Genomic DNA, 25,320 nt, shown 5'->3' with positions numbered 1-25,320 from the left:
TGTACTCAGAGTTCACAAAATGCATTAAGTCTTAATATTTTACATTGACGAAGAACAATCATTAGGAAGATCCACTTAGCTCTTTTTAAAAGGCTGCAGTGAGCTGAGATCGTGCCACTGCACTCCAGCCCAGGCAACAGTGCAAGACTCCATCTCAAAAAAACAAACAAACAAAAAGCTGTCCCTCAAATAATACAGAGAAAAACAGCAAAGAGTAATCAAAAATTAATTTGTTTGAACATGGGCCACAACTTATTCAGCATTATTTTTCCCTTCTAGCATAGGACTCTGCACATAGTAGGTTGAGAAAAAATAGAATTAAATTGAATGCAAAATGAGATTAGACAAAAAGATGTTTAAAGACCCTTCTGATTTAAATTTCATGAATGACAAACTGCCTAAATAATCCAACTGTTATTGATTACAGCTGACATTCATAGCTAAACTCCAGAATTCACTGATACATTAATAATGAAATGTATTCCTCTTTCCTTAATTTCAGTTAATGTGAGCATGTTCAATCTACAGCTTTGATTTCAGTGTTTAATTCTATTATCAAAGTATTAAGAATATGCCTCCCCTGGTAAGATTTTAGAAACATAAAGAAACTGACAATTTTGGGAAATATATATGCTCTGGAAGAATGAAATTAAGACATTTCTTTTGTGTTTTTTCTTTAATAGTTCCTAATCTCCCTTCAGTGTATTTATTGGGCATTAGTTGTTATCTAACACAACAGTTCTCCTAGCACAATGAAATCAACCTTAAAACAGAGAGCTTTTCAGGAGTAAAAAGAGACTGTTACAAAAGAAAAATACTAGAGGGGAATTATCTTTATATCACATAGTAATTTATATCTTAGAAACTTAAAGTTATATCACAGCTGTACAATTAGCCAAAACTGGATATATTTTATGAGATACTGATTACTCACAAGAACAAAGGGAAATCCAATTGAAGGATTAAATTCCTGTCAAAACCAGTCACTCACGTGTCTGCACGTATATCACAAAGTGTTTGCGAATTTGATGCATATTCTAGGCACAAACCCCCTTTCCAGAGAGCAGAAATTCCTAATCTGCCACACTCCAAACCGAAATAGATTCACCAGCATTTTGGATACATAAGAACAGCTCCCCACACCATTAGCAAAGGTTATTTATAAGTGGAAAATCAAGAGACATAAAGATGTCTAAGTGAAAATGCAATGTTATTTAGTTTTCTGCAGCACCTAACAAAGCAAAAACTTTCAGTTAGAGAGAAAAGCAAAAGCAAGATCATTGCTCCTTCACAGAGACTGGTAAGTAAAGAATGTATGTACAAAACACCTGGATTTGCTTTCCTGTTTCCTTGCCAGTAACTTTTTTTATACGATTATCTAACAGTCAAACAAACCTTCAAAGCAATGAATTACGCATAGACACACAGACACACTCTCACACAAAAGAGAGCAAAGCTGATGCTATTTAAATAGCATGAAATATTTTCCTAACCATGCACAGATGGAAGTACAGACGTTTCTGCCAACCGCCTGGTTCAGAAACTTTGCTCTATTTTTAATTATTTGGTTCACAGGACCCATTTGTGATTAACTTCTGTGTTGCGCGGCAAAGGAAGTAAAGTTCCTGACCCAAAGCAAGGAACACAGAGAGAAGCTTAATTATTTTGAAACAGCTAGTGTAATATTGTAAACCATGTGTAGAGACAACTCATTTGTCAAAGACCAGTTGATGACTGTTGCAGTTTGAAGCTGTAGGGTGTATGAAGAACAGAAAAATCCAAGGGAACTTGAGGAAGTGACGCCAAAATGAATCTCTTAATGACAACTAGATTTTCGTCTCTGAGAAATAACAATGGAGCAAGAAATAGAGATGAAGAAATTGATAGTGTTGTAAGGCCTAATCTCATTAGCAGAAGTTTCAGTTTTGACCAGGAGCAGTGAATGGAATGCCATCAGCCTTAAGCACAGGAAATGGACTCAGATGCAAGACGCTGGTCAGGAAACTCAAGCCATAATATTCAGAATCACACACTAGAATTTTAGCTGAGCAAGATGAAATCCCAGAAGAGAAGTAGAAAGAGAAGCGATGGTTCAGCAATAAGACAGAAAAGATGGTCAAGGTATAAAGAATGAACAGGTTGGAACTGTTTGGAACTGTTTTATATTTTTAAGGGCTATGCATTTACAAAACAAAAAAAAAAAGTAGTTTCTAAGTAAGAAAACAAGAAACCCAAGTAGTAAATTAGTATAAACACAGAAAGAAAGCAAAATAGAAGGCATCCAGTTAAGAATTTTGAAAGCAGAATAGGGCTAAAACCCAACAGAACTTTATTCCTAGAGAAGCTTTCTCTTGATCAATAACCCTACAATTTTAAGACATTCTGTATTTAAGTCCTTAATGTACTTGGAAAACCTCAAAGTCTACTGAATCATACGGGCCATGAAGAGCCAAAATATTTCAGGAGTAATAGATGTTGCTAAAAATTACATTTGCAGCGGATCCAGGACCAATGCCAGAGTGATCTGGGAATTTAAAAAACAAAACAAAATAATAAACACCTAATTTCTCCTTGAGGAGTGTAGAAATGGAGAATAAAAACAGAACTTCCTTTGCTGGGGTCTCTCAATTCTAAAGCTCAGTTCCTTCAACCGCTAGCACTGGCTATTAGCTTTCAGCTGGGTTGGTTGACATGGCAAGACCCTTAGAAGAGCACATCCATATCTGTGGGTAATTATGGAATTTCAACAATTGGAAGCAACTCAGGGAGCCATCATGAGGAGAAGAAAAAAGGTAATCTGTTTCAGAAAGTCCAAAATAAAGTGACTTTATTATATACATATTCATATGCCTCCTCTATTATGCAAATAGGTGAAGTATGTGTATGGGTGTGTGTACTGGCAAAAGACTAGAATTTTTAAAAACCAGGATTTTAAAAAAAGCACATCTATGACTGAATTATTTATAGTTGCAAATGGCTTCATAATACCAACCTAGTATTATTACTGCAGGCACTGGCCCTGGCTTAGAAATGTTATTTCATTTAGAAATGTTTCTATTTGTTGTAACACTAGCCACTGTGATGGGGTTTGACCTGTCTTTGTCCATAAAACAACCCTATAAGATATGTAAACACGAATTCTATTTTCTTTAAGTGAAAGAAAGCAAAAATATGGTTGTCAGAACAAGAACTGCTTTCTGTGGGATATTCTAGTTAAATGAAAGCTATTCAACTTGAATCAATTGCTGTATCCATTCTCCAATACACAGCAGATTTATATTTCAGAAGGTTTTTGACAGAGAACAAAATGTTACTGAAATATCTCTTCCATTCCTTTTGTCCTACATAACATTCCATGGGCTGAACTCCCAACGAGGGGCATATATTTGTCAGCTTCTGTTTGCACTTGTTCTATTCTAGTTTGTCTTTGTTGCAAATTTTCCATTTTGACCCTTTCCTGACAAAACATTAATATATACCTTTTGGTTGTGTTATGACTTGTATTTAAAAAAAAAAAAAAAAAAAAACCTGACATTTTTATTCTGTACCACCTTGAAACACCCATAACTTTTTAAAATAAGCTCTGCTATTTAAATCAGTGATCAAATTTTTTTTATATCTGCTTATGTAAACACTCGAAATCCAGGGAGAAAATTCTTCCAATCCAACAATCCACACATTCCTACACAAAACCAATCACTTGAGTATTTAAAAGCTAGATCTGTGGTGAGAGACAGGCTAGAACTAGCACAAACAAGTCTGTGCAAGATGAATTTATCCTCCACTGCCTCTACTCCAGGTCATCCCAGGACTATGCCTGTGAGCTAATGCCAAGATGGAAAAAAATGGATGGGTGCCTTTTTTCTAGTGTATTTGTGTAAAGACTCCCCAAGAGCTCAAGAGGGAGTTGCTGCTCTACAAATGACAAAAGGTGTGTAGCTGCAAGCCAATCAGGCAGAACATTTAACATCGTCCTGGCCATTAATGACTAAGCCTGCGCCAGCTCAAAAGCAGTCGGAAACAGACGTCAGACTATGGGACGGCTAAAACATTGGTTCTCAGGGATGTCGTCCAAGAGGAGGTCTCTGAAGCTGGGTGTCATCCTTTAGGGTGGCCCAGAATAAAATGGTGACACATTATGCCTCCTGGCGAGTTCATAAACACTTTGAACGGCAAAGACACCAAGTCCCGAGGACTTCCAACGAAGATCTTAGGGCAAGAAGAGATGTCCACCAGCACTTTCTGTTCTGTGACCTGTTAGAGAGAAACATTCTTAGCTACTCCATCACCAAGCAAAAGTCCCCGCCAGGCTATCTCCTTGACTCCTGGGGGAAATGCTGTAAAGAGATTGAGGAGGGCACCTAAGAGAGAGATAGATGGCCTTTGTCTTGTTTGCAGCATCACTAATGAGGTGTCCAGATATAAAATCTGGCTTCCATCGAGTCTAAATGTGAATCAGATTCTAAGTGTTTCTGCAACTAACAATATGGTCACCACCAAACCACTTCTGCAAAGAAAGAAAAGGCTTCATAATAGTTATTGCTTCTGGCACTAAGAGATGGACAGTGTATTTTACTAAAAGATTAGCCACTAGAGTATTGGGGAAGTAACTCATGGTTTTTGCAGTTACAAATGTCCAGCACCAGCTGCTTCTTGCCTAGCAGGATAAAGCTGATTCACAGGTAGCTGGAAGAGCTTCTTCTAACGTCTTCTGTAACATCTAGTAGAAAGACAGCAGATAGCTATACAGAGAAATGATCTGATTGTACAATCTTCCCATCCACAAGGACTTCTCAGAGCAGATGACATCAAATTTCAAGATTCCATATACGAGATCAATTTGATTTCCTGATGTTCTTAACCTTGCTGACACGGGTGCATTAAAGGAAATATAGCTCAAAAAGCTCAACTGTAAAGGGGCAGTGGCTGCAAAATGAAAACCATTCTCTGTTTATCCATCAAGTTTAGACTCAGGCACTATAAAAACCTCTAACATTTAATTTTTTTTTTTTTTTTTTTTTTTTTTTAGAGACAGGGTCTCACTCTGTGGCCCAGGCTGGTCTTGAACTGCTGGCCTCAGGCAATTCCACCGCCTTGGCCTCCCAAAGCACTGGGATTAGAGGCATGAGCCACCGGGCCCAGCCTCTAACATCTAAATTTATAACAAAGCACTGTCTCAAGGGATAACTAGGAATTGCACATATCCAAAGGACTGGACTCCTGCATTTCTTCACCATTCCAGCTCCATCTCAACATTGTTCTAGTGGGCTAACTTAATTAAGCAAAGACATGTCTTTTCATCCTACAACTGTGGAAACGCAAATAATTTCTGGAGTATCTTGGCTGTACAAGGAGATGGAGAAGAAAGCTGAACTACAAGTCAGAAAATCAGGGTTACAGCACAGGCTACATGTATTTCTAACCACTGGAATCCAATTAATCAGTCAACCTCATAGGTTCTGTTTTCTCCCCTAGAAAATGAGGATACTTTTCTACTCAAGGAGTCATTATGACTATCCACTGAAATAATTTATCTGAGGCACTCTGAATTCTGTGATGTGCTATTATCAGCTGAGGCAGACTCATGACACATTAACCACTGCACATGGTCTGGATAACTGTGGTTTTAAAGGCTGTAGTTACTAAATCAGAGGCTCAGACTGCAGAATACCATCAAGAGAAAGGGTGGTTTCGACTAGTCCTACAAGAGAAACAGGAAACATAGGACTTTCCTCCCAGTACACTCTTCAAAGACCTTGGACATTTAAAATGAGAAAGTTTTAAAAACATTTTTCTAAAGGAAGTCTCATTTCTTGAGACTTCAGGGCAAAAAGTGAAATTAAGTGCACCATTCAGAGACAGAAACTTTGTGATTCCAGGTCACCGAATGTTCTCTGTACAGCAGGACAGCCAACAACAGTGTTGGGTCATGTCCATATATTAAAAAGCCCTCCCTCCAGGACTTAAAGATGATATGAACTGTGTTATGCAGTTTAGTCTGAGGAAGGCTCACATACTACTGGTAAGACCCACATTTCAAGGTCCTTCTCAGAAAGGCGTTTCTTCATTTTAATGTTGTTTATTACTCTCCTAATCACTAGGATGGTTGAAACAGCTTTGCAACTCGCTGGGAGAAAAATTAAAGAAAGTAGTCTTCCTCCTTTTATATCTGTTTACACAGATTGTTAAAATAGCACGGTTCATCTGGATGATGTTGAGATGGAAAAAAATACAACCTGTTCCTTCTGAAGAGTAGAGAAAGGTACAAGGGGTTACAGAAGCTTAAACAGAACAGGAAAGTCAAAATAAAACACCAAAATTTGGGCTTAGATGCTATCACCATATTTCCTTCAAACTCAATAGAAAGCAAAGTCGTATGGAAAGAGATTTTTTAAATAAATAACCATGTCATTTTTTTGTATTCTGTCAATACAATAATAAACTTGTCTTATGGGTCTATGATCTTTTACAAAAGAAAAAAAAAATCCAAATCAAACCAAACAAAACTGCTATCTTTTGAAAAGTATCAGATCAGACACCAGGAAAGGCAGCAGCTGGGGAACACATTCTTTCCCAGTTCCTTAGACGAAGGCTGTCTCCCAATAAAAGCCACAACTTGGGGTCATACTTCTCTCTAGTCTGGGTTGCGGTGACCCAGGCAGCTCCAGAGGTGAACCGGACACAGAGCCTAGAAAAGGGGAAGAATAATCAAAACAAAATTCATCCAGAATCCTTTCCGCATCCACTTGGAAACTGCCAGGGCAAAGCAAGGTTGAAAGGGCTGTAGGGTACTCTCCTCTGGGGGTGCTGCAGCTGTCAAAGGACCCAGGGCTTCAGTTTCTAATGGGAGGCATTTCCATACCTCTTAACAGGTTCTGACATATGGTCCAACATATGGTCGCTCACACCATCGACCACAAATGCACTCCCTCCACCTGGAGAAGGTGTCCTCCCCTACCACCAACAGCGCAACTTCGAGATGAAGTCATTTACAACCCAGAGGCCAACTCAAAAGGGCACAGATAAGATTAGGTGGACCTCTTACCCCACTGGTTTCATACTTGATGAGAAGGGTTTGCAGAAGAGGGTTTCATGGTCACCCTACCCCTTTAAGCAGTTCTCCTTTCCATGTGGTACCTTACCTAAATCCAACCAACAAACCTCACTTAGAACTTCAGAACTACTCTCTTCCAGATCAAAGTATCTTCTTGGGATAACTGTCTCCCTAGAAACTTTCACCTGAGTTGCAGAGTATGACCATGAAAGCACTTAAAGGAAACTGATCAAAGTCAGAAAACAGACGTTAAGAACGTGAACCTCAAATTCATTCATTCGTTCAACACAATAGCTGCGTTTCTAAAAATCTTCATATAATCGAAATTCAATAGGAATTTTTTCAATGAGGAGGAAGGAAGACAGTCTTAGACATTCAAAAACAAAGGCATTTTTCCTGTATTGAATTTCAATAAGAATAGTGTTTTGTGTGGTTATAAGTGCAGTACTATAAAACTTAAATACGACTGAACGAATTCAGCACTCTATTATGTATAGCTTTCATTCCGGAAGATTCATCCTTGGGCCTTTCTTTCTCCTTAGCACAGGCTTCTTACACATTTTCGTCACCTTTATCACCCACTGTGTGATAGACAAAGCACAAAGCCACTGGAACAAACAGGTGCCATAGCTTTTTCCACCACTGTGGTTCACAGGACCCCATGCTGGTTCCTGACCACAATTATATACATCACAGTCCATATTAATAGATGGAATCACATCCAATTTGCAACATAAACATCACAGGGGGAATGCCTATATGTACTGCCCATTCACTAGATGCCACATACTGAGGAAAGGCAGCCCTCCTATTGCTGGGCTTGGAGAAGGATTGTGAAGTGTTATACAAGGGGAAGAATGGGATGCTATGGGAGCCCAGAAAAGATAGCAAATAACCTAGTCCCTAGTCCAAGGACTTCGTGAGGAAGAGACTCTAAGTTGAGATTTCAAGAATGAGGGAAAGGTAGCCAGACAGCAGGGGGAGAGGTGCTGGGTTCTAAGGAGGGGGAACAACATGTCTAAAGGCTGGAACACAAAACAGAGTATAGCGCTTGAAAGAGGAAGTGTGATAGGACTGATGTGGGGCGAATACAGGGCAACATGTGAGTGATAAGGCTGGAGATACAAAGAAGGTCCTCAAAACCTACTGATCCACATGAAGGATTCTAGACTTTATCCTGAGGACCATGAGAACCCAGGGAAGAGGTTAAGAAAAACAGAGATGTCAGCAGATTTCAAATACTAACAAATGTTCATTTTGGCTTCAAAGAGGAGAAACGTGTTGGACCAGAACAACAATCCATTTAGACAGGCCATTCAGGAGGTACATCATATGCCAAACCACCCAGCTCAGCAGAGCCACTCGTCTAAACTCAGACTTTGAGACCAGCATTCCTCAAAATTCAATGCCTAGGAAGTTGTTTCCAACCTTCCACTGGAAGAGCTATCTCCAGAGAAGAGCTACAACAGGAAAGGAACCAGGGTAGCATCGTGCCTCTCTGGTTCCTACGTGGATAAAAACCAACACCAAGGAGCTCATCCCTTAGCAGGGCAGCCTGCTAGGTAACAGGGATGTATGACAGAGGATGTGAAGACCCTGACCCCGGAGACTTGGATAATGGTTAGACTTTGGCCAGGCCTGAAATTCCTGACTGATCTCTCTAGGCCCTAGTGAGGGAGGTTGCCAGACATGTTTCTACCCACTGCTTCCAGGGCAGGGTCCCTAAGAAACACACAGGTCAGCAACAGAGGGTAGAGAACTGGGCAGAGAGGATGCCACAGCCAGGAAATCGGCACAGGGTGGGAGAGCATCAAGGAGTGAGGGGCAGGTGGGAGAAGGGGAAAGGGGCCCTTGGAGATAGAAAGACTGGGACTTCGACAGGAAACAGTTCCCAAGGGGAAAAGTGAGCAGAAGAAAGAAAGAGCTATTCCCAACAAAGCCATCCAGTGGACCACTCGCCAGCCTGGTGCAGAATTTGAGCTGCTGTAATCTCATTTCTTCCTTCCAGGTTGGCCCTGGGTACAAGTAGAAGAAAAGAGAGGCTGATCATATAAAAACTTGAACCGTTGTACAACAAAAAGTATTATCATTGAAATGAAAGGAAACCGGACTAGGGAAGTAGCTCCAGCAAATATGACTTTTTAAATGGATTAATATCTAGAACACATAAAGAGCTCGTGTACATAGATTAGAAAACATCAAGACTGTCATTCGCTAATTGTAAAAAGAACAGTTAGTAAACAAACACAGATGGAACTGTTCCGTCTCTGAGAGGGATCAAAGGAATGAAAACTTTAAAACCAAAGAGCCTATTAAATTAGCCAAAAAAAAAAAAAAAAAAAGTCCCACAATTATTAAGATTGAAAGTAGAGACATTCTTATATCATTAGTAACAATGTAAATTGGCACAGCCTTTTAGAAAGCAATTCAGAGCAAGCTCCCTCTAACTTAGTAATGAGCCTTCTGATGCGAGTGTGTCCTCGGTAAATACTTGTGTGCAAAGATATTCACTGCGGCGTTACAACAGTAAACAATTAGAAACAACTCGAATGTACAAAAGTGATAGGAAACTTAAAAATCAAGATAAAACAACCTGATAGAATGTTACGTGATCCTTGCAAATGAGAACTGTAGAGCTGAAGTTACTAAGAACATTTACCCTAAATGGGAAACGCAAAACTGAAAAAAAGATATATGTTACGTTGTCAAGAACTGCAAAACAACACATAAAAATGAACTTGATTAGGGACTGGAATGGTGGAATCAAAGGGAACTTTTGCTTTTATTGGCTTTCCTTTATTATTGTAAGGTTTGGGCAATACATGTTTTAAAACATAGTATTTTCATCAGTCATGTGTAGTGAACACCCTTTTCTGTAGAGCAGAGCTACCTGCAGAAAACACCACTGCCAGGTTAGCGGAGGGTGCCTGCCTAGTCCTTCCGAAATTTCAAAGGTCCTTCTGAGATTCCAACTCTGCCTACTAAGACCGGCTGCTCTGAGAAGCTCCTCCTACCCTCACTAGACCTCAAATGCAGCACTTTCCTTTGTTCTTGCTTTTTTTATTGAGGTCTTAAATGCTATGCCTTCCGTGTGTGTGTGTGTGTGTGTGTGTGTGTGTGTGTGTGCGTGTGTGTGTGTGTCTTTGCTTTTTATCAGTTATTGAGATACTACCATAAGCAATATCTAGAGAGTGAGTGCACATTACATCTTTCCGGTGATTCTGTGAGTTAGGTGGTATTATCATCCCCATTTAACAGATGAGGAAATTGAGGATCACAGATTTAAGAATGTGACCTGGACCACAGAGCCAGGAGCCAGAGCCAGAAGGATTCAAGCCTCAATCTCCCTGACTTCAAAGTCCTCATTTTCACCCTTCCTCTCTGTCTACGAAACAAATAAATTAAAACAACAAACCCTCTCAAATGTCACCTTTTCTATTTGCACTAGCTGCCTAAAGAAACTATTAATAATTGCCATGAATCAAGAGGCATTTGTATGAACTGCTTATGAATTAACCAAAAAGACAGGGCAATGCCGCACACACTAATTGGCAAAGTTGATGCAGAAGAGAAAAGGAATTACCTAGAGACTAAAACCTGCACCTGCAGGTAAAACCAAATGACATCAAAAGGATTTCTGCTTGCAAATTAAAAGCAGAATATGGCCCTTATGACTACTGCTTAGAAAAGCAGAGCTTCTGCACTCCTCTTGCAAAAAAATAATCCCACAATCAGCTGAAAGATTCTTTCCAGTTATACTGCATTCCACCTCCAGAAATGGATGTTGTTTGGGACATGGTAGCGAGAACAGTAAAAAGGAGCAGAGGAAGTATTCAGGTATGAAACTAATATAGATGGGGTGATAAATGATTTTAGGCACCACTTATGACTTACTCTATAAATAATGACATAATAATAGCTAAAATATAAATTCTAATTAAATACAAAATCTAACAAAGTCAAACAACAGCAAATGATGTTTGACAGATGCAAAGGTCTTGGGGGAGCCGGGAGCAAGAATTACAATAAAATCTATTCGTGGAACTGTACGATGTCACAGATAGAATAGGCCCGAGAGATCATTTCTTTCAACCTCCTTGTGTTTTGGAGACGGGAAAACTGAGACCCAGCAAGGTAGAGTGAGTAGCACAAGTCACCCTGTTGCAGGGCAGGCAACAGAAACTGAGCCTCCAAACTACCAGTCCAACAGCACACTATCCTCACTCTGTAGGGTCCTGGAAGACTACTCCATTTTAAATCAGATTTTCAAGAGAGCATTAAACGTTCTATAAATATTAAATTCCTTTTGGATAATTTTCTAATGCACAGGGGCACATTTTAAAAAGAAGCCTGGTTTTGATTTCTTTTGGAAAACTGCATGCTGCTCGGTGTTTCATCTGGTATTGAGTGAAATATTAACAGGCCATATAATGGTTTCAGTGTTCCTTCAGTAAAGCTAAACAGAACTCGAAAAACATATCCCCCAGGCCTACAGTGGAGTTTCTGGAGCACACATTAAACTCCACGCTCTGCTCAACAAGCCCATCGCTGTTAAGTAACTCATCAGAAAATAAAGAGGGAATTACCAAAGGGGAATTGCCAAGCAATTAGTTCTCTGAAGCAGATGACATACAACTGTGACAGGGAGGAGCTTCCCGGTTAGTCATATGTCAGATTCAGAGCCTACTAATCTGTAAATAAAAATGCATCACATATGATTACAGCTGTGATGTAGGCTGAAGCTGCCAGGCTAGGGCACGAATAGTAAATCTTGCATCCTCTTCTCAATTTCCGTGGGTCTGTAAAAGCAAGAGATGTTGCCTTTGAAGACCAAAAAAAAAGAAACACAAAAGTCGTCAGTAATTTTTCACTCAGTGTAAGAAAGACAATCTGGCCTTCCCTGAGCCAGCTAAGAGAAAAGTGATCTTTCTTCTCTATCATCTTGACATGAATGAGCTCAGATTCATTCACTGTTCCAGTGAAGGAGAGAAAATGAGACGGGGCGAGGCAGGGGCAGAGGGGATGGGAGTTCTAAGCTTCCTTATGGCCACCCTGACTGAAGCGTGACCTCCTTTCGCTGCACGTTTTATTCTTAGAGCTTGCGTTCGGTGCCACACCAGCACCTATCACACTGGAGAGATAAACAGTTCATATCTGCCAAGTCTTGCAAGCTGAGCAATGACCCAGTGAAGTTCTTTTAAGAGTCAAAAGTTCATCATCTCGTTGAGACTCTTGATGCTGAATAGCATTTGGAGCCAACTTAAGCCAATCCCCTGAAATGGATAAGCAAATTGCCACTGTCATCATTTTCTTCAATGAATAATTATTGAAAGTGCATAGGAATCTCAAGGAGATATGAGTAAGAGTGAAAGAAAGGAAGAAAACACCACAAAGCCTGCAGAGGACAGCCTGTATCAGAAAGCTCATATGTGACTGAACAGACAGGCAGGCATCAAAAGAGAAGGCTCCAAGGAAGGACCCTTCCTTGATCCTGACTTCCTAGACTGTGTTGTACCTGTGTCATGACTCTTCAAATATTACTCCAAGCCATGCCTTGCCTTATGCACTCGACTGTAAGCTTCTTAAGGACAGGGCTTAAGGAACAGGGCTGAGAGTGCAGACTGGAATCCAAGCATGATTCTATCACTTAACAGCTGGGCAACCTTGGGGAAATTATTCACCCTCTCTGTGCCACAGTTTCTTCGCCTGTGCAATGGAGAAAATAATGATGCCTACCTCGAAGGATTGTAATGAGGATTCAATAAGTTAATATGCAGAATAGTAAATGTGAACTATTGATCATCTCCATATTCCCTAGAATGCCTTGTTGGCATAATGCCTCTCATACATTAGATGCTCATTAAACAATTGCAGACAGAACGATCTGCCCCTGGAGTTGTTTGCTCCATCCCTCTTGTTCCTGTCTTAACCTTCTTGTCTTTGGTGAAAGTTAAATAACTCACTGCTTTTATTCTGAGTCCTTTGGGCTATACAGAGAGCCCATCCTAACTAACTCAGGACCAAAAAAAAAAAAAACACTTAATCCTCAAATTTTCTCTCATTATATTAAAACAGACTGCTCACTGAGAACATCGTAACATCATTTCCAGCCTTCTCTTTCACTTTACATCATGAAGTCTTAGACTAACTTTCTCCCCAGAGCCAAGATTCACCACTTCTATATCTCTTTATTTTCTATAAAGTATAAATGGGAAGCCAAATTGTTCAAAGGGCTGTGTCTAGTAACTAGGTATATACAGTATACACACGCGCACACAAACACACACATCTCACATTTTAAAGAGTCCACAGAAAGCCTCCAGGGAATCCTCTGAAGTTACCAAACACACCCACATTAATGTGGTTTATCAGAGTACAGTAAATGAATTGCCACAAATGAACAATTGCTACAGAGTCAAGTAGATGGCACATTGTGATTTACGCATATCACATGAGATGAATAAATCAGCAGTAGAAAAGATCAAAGAAATGCTGGAATTCTTGTTAATATGTACAGGGCTTCACTGAAAATCTTAATAAAACTGTTTAGAGGAAAACAGAAGGATCACTTGTTTAAAGAAATACCGCATACGCTGAATTTCAAACGTGGCATTCATTTTTATACACACACACATTAGATTTAGCTAAAATTAGCTCAAGTTCCTATTTTTGTAAAGGTCTTAAAGGAAGAAAGGTTTTGACAAGATTTCATTGAGCTGTAGTTCAGCACTGAGTTTCCGAGGTGCCTGAGCTTCTGCAGAAGAGTCCTTATGGCCCACGCATACATCACCCAACTCCTCCAGCCACCCAGCCTCCTTCACCCCAGATCATGAAAAGAAGGCAGACGAAGGCCATGCCACATCAATGTTCAAGCTACTCTCCGCTGCCTCTTACCTTCTCTCTACACATTCTACACCAGCTGACGTCATCCCTGAATTCAGTCATCCCCCTCCTGTGTGTCAAACTTTTTGCCAGGCCCAAGAATCCAAGGCCTAATTTCAAAGATCACTTTTATGTCAAGGACTCCTCCAAATTTATCTTCAGACTTGACGTCTCAGTGGTTTTATTCCCACAGTCTCTACTGTCTGCTTGAATCCAGAAACTCAGATGTCCACCAGCACCTAGGCTTCAGCCAGAACATCCTGGTCAGTTACATACCGTGCACTGGCTTGTTATGTCCCAGACACACACATGGCCTTCCTCATGCTCCATCCATCTCTTCCCACAGAAATGCAATCTAGACAGCAGAGCTCAACTCAAGCGATCCCTCCTCCTCAAAGTCTTTCCTGATCACTCCTACACAGCGTCACTCTTCTGAATTCCTTCACTGTTAGAACACCGTTAGAACCCCATTCTATTTGTATTCATTATTTCAGAGAGTTTCTTCTTTCCCCTGCCTGACCATGAAGAAAATAACTGCCTTCCGGTAGCTCTTATTCACTTCTATTCCCACAGCACCATGCAGTAGTTTTAAAAAAATTCACAATGAATAAATGAATGAATCATTTCTTTACATAAATAGTGACTGTGAACAAGTTAGGTCATAACTTGCTATAGCTGTATCATATTTATAAAATAACTAGAACCAGAAAGAACTATAATGTAGGTTTAAGAAAAAAACTGAATGAATATACCAGAGTACAACGTGAATGATACTATTTTTCTGCCTACGTTGAGCCGTCAATCGTGAGGACTGTAATGAGACCATTATTGATGCAAAATGTTTAGATAATGCTTATAAGCTTTCTTTAAATGCAACCATAGAAAATGTCAGCTGCTTAAAATTCAAGGTGACTGTGCTACTTTGTCAGTATTTTAGTATTCTTAAGACACTTAAACTTCCTAATATACTATAAAAACCTAGGTCTCTTCTCAATAAGCTGCCCATATTGACCAAGAGATACGACTTTTTGCTGCCTGTTTTTCCACAATAAAATTCTTGGGATATTTCTGTTATCACAAATGACTCCCTTTCAACACCACAGGTTAAAAAAATGCACATGTACTCAACCCACCTGCAATTAAACTACTTCTCCAAAGATCTAAATGTGAGGATTTTCAGCCTAGCACATAACTGTTAAAATGAGTATCATCCCTAAGAGATAAAGTAGCAGTAAGACACTCTACCTTTTTCTTTTCTTTTCTTTTCTTTTCTTTTTTTTTTGAGATGGAGTCTCACTCTGTTGCCCAGGCTGGAGTGGCAGGGGCGCGACCTGGGCTCACTGCAACCTCTGCCTCCTGAACTCAAGTGATTCTTCTGCCTCAGAGTCCCAAGTAGCTGGGAGTACAGGCACCTGCCACAATGTCCGGCTAATTTTTATATTTTTAGTAGAGACAGGGTTTCACCATGTTGGCCAGGCTGGTCTAGAACTCCTGACCTCAAGTGATTCACCCACCTCAGCCTCCCAAAGTGGCGTGAGCCACTGTGCCTGGCCCACTCTACCTTTTTCATTCAGCTGACATTTGTAGATCTTAAGAGATAATTTGCATGGAACTTTAGGTTACAGTCCCACTTAAAGAACACCTCTCTATTCCACAGCCAATAAAATATAAGGAAACCAGTTCCACATTTTACAAGAATATCGTGTTTGTGATGACTCCTCCCTCCTCCACCTTGTCCCCCACTGGGACTTTTTTGGCAATTTTTCCTGAGGCATAATACTTCAGTCACTCAGGTTTTTGTTTATTTTTACTCAGACCAGAAACAACCCCATTTATGCATGCAATTCATCAGTTCATCTTACAACAATCTAAAAAAAAAAAAACCACACATGTATCCCATCAGTCAGACAGTTGTGATAAATTCAGAATTTAAAATTAACCAAAAACAAATAAAAGGCTCCTTGGCTTTGCAGAGCCGTAGATGTCTACAGGGTGGGTCCAAAGACCAAGGTCCAGGTATATTTACATATTCCTAGTCATGTATGATTCAGGAGCAACCATCATAAAACATGACCATAACAATCAACCTGTTGAGGGATAAGTTACTTGATAGCATCTGTTAAAAGATACAAACCACACACCAGGTACTATTCTACCCACAGTATATCTACTATTTTACTCCATCCTCACAGCAGCCCTATAAGAAAGTTCTAATATTACCTCCATCTTATACATGAATAAACCGAGGCATTGAAAGGACATAGGACTACTCAAGGTCACAGTGGCAGCTCCAGATCTTAAGTCCAGATGGGTTGATTACGGAGCTCCATGCTCTTATCTAAGATGCCAGAGAATTTATATGTAACTTAAAAATTGACTCTTAAGGTAAAGAGGCAGCTCTTTCTTCAAAGAAATGTGGTCAATCATTGTTTAAATGAACATTTGATAAAGCAAATATCCATCCACCTCTTGAAAAATGAGTTTTGAAAATTCGAATTTTCAAATGGGAGATTTCCTAAAAGTAGAACGAGCTTCTCACCAGCTAAGTCTATCCCTTTACTTAGGAAGAGCTGCTGGAAGACTGGCTGACCCAGGGGTTCCCAAACCTGTGGAGAATCACTGCCTAGACAGATCAGTGATTCCAACAGGGAACATTCTGATTCAGCAAGTCTAGGGTGGAGCCCCTGATTCTATTTTGTTTAGGCTCTCCAGGTGATTCTGTTGCCTAGCCAGGCTTGGGAACCTCTAATCTATTCTGTCTTCACAGTTTCAAGCAGGTCCGTTTCCAAGGCAAATAGAAATTGATCCAGTTTTTTATTTCACAATCTCCCTTGGTTACTTACACCCAAACCCTTGTGTTCCGAAGCCCTTACTGCCCCAAGTTCTAGCAAACCTCTTTTTCTCTCCTGGTTTAATTCGAGGCAATATCCTCTGGCCCTTTCTTCAATAGAAAACCATGAGTCATCACCCTTGCATACACCCTGTGTCTGCATGACTCTCCAGGCCAGAAAAATTTACTGTACGTGGGAAAATCAGGAAGTTGTAAAATCCAAACGGCACAAAGAAATTCAAGATTCAACAAATACTGGTTCCCCCTAAACAAACAGGTCTCTGTTTTGCTACGCATATATTATACTACAACAGTAATCTAAAATGTAAAAACTGTGACTTAAGATAGCTGGTAGCATAGCATTCTTAATTGTATTAAGGAAAAGTGACAATTAAAATGATCAGGTTCAAGCCGCAATTGGCAATTATCAATCATCACAAAGTCAAATGAACTTCTTCATGAACCATATAGATTAAACCAAATAGATAGATACCTTAATCCAAGTTTTAAAAAACAATCTTGGCAATTTCTCAACTTCCCACACTATGCCCAAATAGAGCTTGCAAAGAAAATGATATTCAACAGCCAACAAAGTAAGGCTAGGAGGCAATTTTCCAAGTCAGGAATTTATCCTCAGATGGAAAACAGAGAGCATCGCAAAACTCTCACCTGACATGTGATGCACTTCCCTGTAGTGGCAGTGGAGGAGGAGACTGTTGTACAAGGATGACAAATAAATCTGCAGCTTGAATGGACCACCCTGGTGACTTGATGCACGATGCTCCTGCAATGGTCCAGGGAGTGCAGGAGAGGAAATCCAAAATGAAAAACAGAATAAACTGCTTTAAAAAATAAGTCCACCTTAAGTGTCTATGCACCGAAATACAAATGTTAAGAACATCACATTTGGCATTCTGTTGTATGAGAATTACACAGAACACAGCCAGCTCAAAAGGCAGGTCTGGTTTTGTTCAATAGGGCTCAGAGGGAGGCAAACATACAAAACGGTCATCTCTTCCATCAAATTAAGAGGATGGTCTCCCCATTTGAGCCAGCCACTGTCATTCTTTGGTCGAGTGATTCTAGCCAATCATCTGATAAACACATGCTGGTAACTACAAGGAGTATCAGGTGAAAATGGGCATGGATTGAACAGTAATTGAGCCAAAGCCTAATTTTAATGTGGCATATATTATCTATCAACATGCAACTTGAAAGACAATCATGAAAGTACACAGCTATCAGCACACCAGTCCAATGGAATAGAAGAAAGGATAAAATGCAGAAAAAAGTGCAAAGTGTGCATATATATTCACTAAACTTTCCACTAAACTTTAAGTTATTTAAATACTGAATGTATATCTCATTTTCATTTTGCCACAATTCCTTGCACATGGTTAAGTAAAAATTATCCATTGTATGATGAATGAGTGAATGTGTGAATGGATGAATGAAAGAATGAATGAATGAATCTTCCATATACCTTTCCATCAGGGAGCTTGGTGCTTGTAGTAGTTTTTGTGAGGTAAAACCTATGCATAGAAATGGAAGAAGTTGAAGACTTGATCTGCTAACGTATTTTTTCACCCTATCCATTAAAATTATATTCTTAAATACTGGTGATTCCCAATTATCCACATTAAACAGAAAAAAATTTTTTTTAAAATCTGTAGCAGGGTCACTATAAAATAATCCCCAAACTAGTGAATGCTGGACTGATTTTCAGTCGTTGATTACTGGAGCTGATCTGCACATTTGCTTAGGCTGATTTTAAATTTAGTTTGCGTTTCCTAAGCTCACGCCAGGTAACAGTAGGAAGGAGGCGGCCCAGGTTTATATTGGATGTCAGAAAGAAACTATTCTGGAGCTATGAATATGATCTCCAATGTGAATAATCCGTAAACAGGTAAGTGAGCCAATTATCCTTGGGTACATGGCAACACATCTCGGTAGTCATGATTATTTTCATCCATACACACTCACTATTTTTAAGAGCACAGCCCAGCTGGAAAGGAAAATAACTTCCACTTCTTTCCAGCACTTTTCAAAGTAATGAACAGTAGCCAAAATATGCTTACTTCTAACTAATCCATTCACCAAGCATTTATTTAAGCATCGATTGCCTGCCTGGGACTGATATGCAAAAGAAGTAATTCTTGTAGTCCTTGGTTTCCCCACGTGTGATCTGTGTGTACAGAGAAGGAAGGTAAGCTGTTATACACTATAATGTCTTTCAAATCTTTAGAAGGCACAGTCCCTCCATCAAGAAGCCTGTTGAGTTACAAATATAAATAATGGCCAAGTTAAGTAGAAGTTTACAAAATTCTATTTACTCAGTACTTTTTTAAGGGTGAGGGGGCAGGGAGGGAGGATACTGATTTCATCTCAAATTAAACATCAAAATACTTGATTCTCAAACAAGGTGCAGGTACCATAAATCTGCAGACAGTGCTTTTTATGAGCTCACCAGTTGGGAGAGTGTTCGCCTGTATGACAATTTGTATGCACACAATCCTGTTTACATATCACCTGGCAGATAAGTTTTTATAGAGTCCAAATTACAACCTCCTCCTAGTTTGCTGAAGTGCAGAGGAGGGTCAAACATGATGTAAATGCCGTAAAAGATTAATTTACTCTTGCAGGAGTATGCTTTCTTATTTCAAAAGTATTTGTGTTGCTGCACCAGTTAGGATAATAGAGTTTACATAACTTGTATTCCATCAGAGGGAAGAAGGCAAGAATACGAGCAAGGCAGCATGTATTTACTGCAAAAACTTACAAAATTAATATACAAGAAAATAACCTATGGGGCATTTTATACAATGATATACGCCAAAAATGCAATACTCAATATTCTTAAAATCCAGCAGAGCAACATAATACAATACTATTAATAGTGGAAGATTAACAAGAAAGACGGCCTAACCAAAACTGATGTAATGGTCAGTAAATACCAGGAGATAATGTGGGAGAGGGGGCCAAAATTAAGGGCACAAGAAAATAAAGTTTGCCATACACATTGACAGAAAAATATATTTTCTTTGAACGTTAGAAGGACAGATGCTATAGGTTAGCAGCTACAATAACTGTCACGAAAAACTTCTGTTACCTAACTTATTCAAAAGTTGTCATGTTAAAGGGCATCTAAATGGAAAAAAAAAAAAAAAAGAGTTCCTCTTAGCCCAAATCAAAACACCACAATCGGGGAAACCTCTGCCCTATGAAGTCTCAAATTCTGAGTACACTACCATGAATTTTCTGAAAAGTAATTTTCAGGTAGGATACAATTTTTGCTTACATTGTGGCAATTATCATTACATTTTCATTACTCCACAAATGCGATGCATTAAAAGTTACAGAAAAATCAATGAAACATTTCTGCTTAGATGAAATATGTCAAACAAAGTATAATGCTTGTTGCTTTTTTGTCCATAATTGTTCCTTCTAAACGTGTTTTGGTACATTTGGGATGATAGTAATGCATAATACAAATATTTATAGTACATTAGCCTGAAAGTTCAAATTATGAATGTTATAAAATATATTACTACACTGATAAAGACAAATATCCATAAATATAACTATAAAAGAGAAAAATAAAAAACCGTTTCCACAAGTAAAGATTTGTCTAAAACCATTCTTTTTATTACTTCTGTAATTTTAAGCATTTATATATTTTTTAAAATCTCAGTCTAATTATAGCTCTTTCAGCCAACGTTTAAAAATTTCTGTAAAACTGACACTGTATATCACTCCTTAAAATTTTTTTGAATGAGTAAATATATTTTATTAAACTAAATTACATGAAAATAAAATGTGAACATAATTGATGACTAAAAATTCCTATCTTAGAAGTTCTACATGTAAGGTCCTAAAACAGAAATTATTATTTCTATTACCATTTCTACAATTTTTTGCTTTCGGTGCTTTTAACAAAATAAGGAGGAGGGCCTGCTTCTGATAACCTTGGAAGTATGACCGGAACTAAATCTGTTATTTGAATCAATTAAGCTGCACAGATCTAAATCTCTCACAGAAACTAATCATTCAAACTATTGAGTTACTCTGAAAATACAGAGCAAGGAAAGTCAAATAATCTATCTCTCCGTTAAAAATAATAGCCTGTCTTACTGCACTATGTCACTTTACCGATGCAAGTATTTAAGCTCTTCAGATGCTAATCTATGTGTTATTTTAGATAACCACAGTTTAAAGAATTAACATTCACTCCCACATTTACCTACTTATGTGAGTTTCAGAATTTTAGTAAAATATGTTTATTGCTTAACTTTTAATAGGAAACAAAATGAGTGTTACAGTGTTAGTCATCAGAAACTGTCACTCAAGGTATGTGCAAAAAAGTAAAATCCACTTGACATTTCAGAATGAAAAACAATAAAGGCACAACATTATTCAAAAGAAATGGGAGTCCTTGGACTCTATAATGACAACAAAAATAGGAGTCATAGTAATGTTTACTAATATTTCAATAATCTCAGCACTGGCCTTCCCAGGACTCCTAGGCAACTGACTTAGGTATGTTGAAATTTACGGGCATTTGACATGAAATCTTATGGCTAAAGAGTTTTTGTTTAATCTTCCTCTAAGTGTAAAAGACAATGCAGAAGTCCTGAAGTCTAGTTGCAACATTTTTGACAAAGTATCACTTCTGTTTATCAAACCCTCTTAAAATGAAATCCACAAGGAAAAATATTGCCTTTGGCCATTCCCACCAAGTATATTTTTTATACTTATTTTCACATGAATTTATTTGTGCACTGAAAAATAAATGTTCACATTTTACTGCAAGTAAAGCATTTTTCGATCTGTTGCAAAATAGAATTCAGGACCTCCAAGGCATTGTGTAATATTGACATCCTTGCTTCTCATCTATTTACCACCTTATAAAAGCAGCTGGAAGAAATAATAGCTCATTTTAACTACAGCAATGCTTCATCTGACCAGGCCACAATGAATTTACCAACCACACAAACTCACGAAACGGTAAAAACTCATAAACCCCCTGTGAAGAGAGTTGAGTAGCTCTCTCAATCCTAGCCCTGGGGGAAAAAAATTTACCAGTTTAGCTATATTGGCCATAAAATTGTAAACTGACTGGCAGTCACAACTAAATCAAGATATATTCTCAACTATCTTTTCTTTCAAATACCAGGGTTATTAAAATACTCCCCCGCCCCACTTAGCTGGATTCCCTGAGCAGCACAGAGCTTCAGCAACTAAAGCAACTTTTCCTTTTTACCATAATATTATTTCTCTTTGCTTAGGCAGCTTCATCAGTGGTGCCCTAATGCAAAGACTAGAATACTGCTAACTGCTCACTAAATTACATCCTAAAATAAAGTATATGTTTATTGTGCAAAAGCACCATGCATTATCAGTCCTCTAGCTATAGGCCTCTATCGTTTCTTGCTTAGCTAAGGAAAAAAAAAATCCTTTTAACTTACTACCAAAGATCATTCAAATCACAGCCAATAGATCCAAATTAAGAATGAATACATTCAGAATGTCTGCCTACTGTCAGTACCAGTTTTTGTTATGATGGCTGTCAAGTTTTAAAATGTGACAATGGGAATATATTTTCCGAATAAGTTATTCCCCTGAGTAAACCCTTTAGAAATCCAGCCATCGCTATGGGCAATGTAGGTTCCAAAGGATGAACGCTCTTCACACTTGAAAGGGTTAAGTGCCTGCAAGGCCAAAGGCACCAGACTGCAAAAGAAATGTTGCTTTAGTAAGCTCTGAAAGGTTTCTAACAAGTACCAAATACTTGTTGATCTGTTCACAATAAACACCAGCAGGATTGTCAGGCTCCTTTCACTGTCTGGGGAGATGCATTTACATACTGCACCTAGGAAGAACAGCTTGTTGGTCTCCTTTACAAAAGTTGAGTAACTAGAAGCCTCATTCAGTGTCTCCCATCCAAATGACTGAAAGAAGATGCAATTGAAATCGTGGAGTCTCTCGTCTGGCTTGGGCAGCATAAATGCTGTGCACAAAACACTTGGAGTAGTTCAGGCACAAGACAAACCCACCTGAATGGACGAGGAACACTGTCTGTTGCCATGGCAGCCTGATCTAATTACATGAGCGATCAGGGCTGGAGTAAGTGCACCGAAAACCTACACCACTGACAGGCAGCCAGGAGGTTCAGGGGAGCCCTTCAACCTCTGCTTTATGTAGAAGATGGCATTCAAGTCCATTTATTTGCGGAGCTGCTAAAATATTGACTGATGCATGCACAGTGAGAGGGCAATCAGAGGAGATTAAATGGCACAGCGCTAGCCGTTATGGTGCAATCCCTTTCCAAGAGTTCCTGTGCAGGATTTTCTCTTCTCTCTGGTGGTTTCCTCAGGCATAAGCTTCATTCCAAAAAAAGCTCGAGTATCAAACTACCTTTACCCACCAAATAAACCGAAGGGTGGGCTTAACGGGGGCTTCTAGGAACTGCAGCCTCCTAAAAAACCCAAACAGAAATGTCTTAGCTAACACTGTTGAAAAAGTAACTAGCTATGCCTAAAAATAACCAAGTAACTACCCACTGCTGTGTGCAATATATAACGATGATGTTTAAATATTAAAAACAGCCTGCATTATAAAACACAAATGTCATTGAGATGTGACTACTAGATTGCCAAAGGAGAACTTATTTGCATACACACATTCCCGTGCATGCACGACAGGATGTGCAGGGAGAAAGCCACTGTAAGGCATTAGTTTTTATTCTGTGGGTGTAATAGGGTCTTCTAATTTTGCTAATTGTATCCTGTGGATCTCACAGGGAAGCTATGAATCTCTTCGGGGACAGAACCAGTTTGGAGGAGTCCCTACTGCACAGCATACGGTAAACAAAATAAAAATAGCTTGCCTTTCTTGTTAGCCACATCGCGCATTATATAACCAGCTTCTTCCGACTGGCTTTTTTTTTTTTTTTTTTTCCTGCCCTTACTACTCTTCAGCAATTTCTCAATCTTCTCAAATATTTGTATTACCCTTTTATCTGTAGGATTATATACCAAGAAAGCAAAACAAAACAGAGCAGCCACGGGCTCGAACCTAACCCCCGACGTCCTTAGAAACTGATTTTTTTTGTTTTGTTTTGTTTTCTGGCAGAGTCTCGATCACCACCCTACTTCCACCCCCCACTAAGGTTCTTGCTCAATCTCCCTAGAAAACCTGAATTGTTTCATCCCTTCCAGTCAGCCCCCTACGTGGTCTGAAATAAAATGAAAGCACAAGCCACGGAGTTTAAGAAGGCAGCCTGAAGGCGGGGGGCTGAAGAGGGGTCGGGGCGCTGCAGAGTCAGCCAAGTAGCCAAGGAAGGGCCACCTCCGCGTCGCGACTGCCCTCGCCCCCCGCCCGGCGCGCGCGCACACACACACACAAATACACACACACTCACTCACACACACACTCACTCACACACTCACGCCGCGCTTCGACACCGCCTCACCTCTCGCTCCGCCCGTCCGGCCCCCTTCCCTGCCCCCTGCGGGACCGGCCTGCGCGCAGCTCTGGAACCACGTAGGAGGCGGCGGCGGCGGCCCCGGGAGTGGCAGAGTCTCCGGCCCGGCCCAGAGTGAACGAGCAGTGGGGCTCCAGGGCGCATCCCAATCCCCGCAGCGCCTCCTCCGCCGCCGCCGCCTCCTCCTCCTTCCCCTCCTCCTGGCTTCATTCACCCTCCCAGCAGCCGCGCAGCCGTTCACTCCCGGCTCAGGGCAGCGCCTGCCGCGGCTCCTCGGCTCCTGCCGCGGGTGCTGGCGGGGGCGCCGGCCCGGACTGGGGCGCTCGCGGGCTCCCGGCTCCGGGCGGCGGCTGCCGCTGCACATGATCAGGAAGCGGCCGCACCAACAGGGCGGCGGTGGCGGCGGCGGCCAGGGCCGCCACCGCCACTCCAGCCGCTTTCCAGGCACCCGCACACCCGCTACCCCTGCGCGGTCCCCGAGGCCACCCCCTCCGCGCCCCCCGCCTGGCACCCGGCCGCGCGCAAAGTCCCGGCCAGGCTGCAGGAGCAGTCCCTTCCCCGCCCGCAGCCGCACACCCGGCGACGCCGGACCTCCGAGAGGAGACCCCTACCCCGGGGCGCCGAGGCCAGGCGACCACCCGCGTGGAAGTCCAGCCCTCCCCGAGACCCCCTGTCTCTCACCGCCCTCTCCGGGGAGGAGGAATGGGAAGAGGGCGGCCGGGAAAGGGACCACCCCCCCACCCCGGCCGCCGCCACCTCCCCCCTGCGCCACCCGGAGGGAGGAGGACATAGCTCTCCGCACTCGCGACCGGACCAGCAGCCGGGGGGAACGGGGCCCCGCCGCCGCTCTCCCCGCCCGCGCCCCCCGCCCGGGCGCGCCCCCTAGCCTGGCGGGCGCCCACCCAGCCCCTGACAGCCCCCTCGCCGGCCGCCCCTGCGCCCACAGTGGGGGTGTCGGCCCGGGAGCCTGGAGCCGGGGACGGTTGTATGTACACACACACACACACACACACACACACACACGCACACACAGAACACGACGCGTCGATTTCCTTCGCTCCTCTTCCAGCT

The 25,320-nt window shown here is 40.9% G+C and overlaps 1 protein-coding gene across 1 annotated transcript; it reads right to left on the bottom strand.

Moving 5' to 3' along the window:
• Positions 1–657: 657 nt before the first annotated feature.
• LOC144329486 (uncharacterized) lies at positions 658–24,854 on the bottom strand. Its single transcript, XM_078000930.1, has 4 exons — positions 24,238–24,854; positions 17,436–17,550; positions 6,629–6,688; positions 658–4,254 (listed from the first exon to the last, which is right to left on the bottom strand). The coding sequence occupies exons 1-4, from the start codon at positions 24,611–24,613 to the stop codon at positions 4,155–4,157; spliced, it is 651 nt and encodes a 216-aa protein (XP_077857056.1). The 5' UTR covers positions 24,614–24,854; the 3' UTR covers positions 658–4,154.
• Positions 24,855–25,320: the final 466 nt, after the last annotated feature.

This window comes from Macaca mulatta, chromosome 4 (genome assembly GCF_049350105.2).
Source record: "Macaca mulatta isolate MMU2019108-1 chromosome 4, T2T-MMU8v2.0, whole genome shotgun sequence".
NCBI classification, from domain to species: Eukaryota; Metazoa; Chordata; class Mammalia; order Primates; family Cercopithecidae; genus Macaca; species Macaca mulatta.
This window is presented reverse-complemented; position numbering and strand designations above follow the sequence as displayed.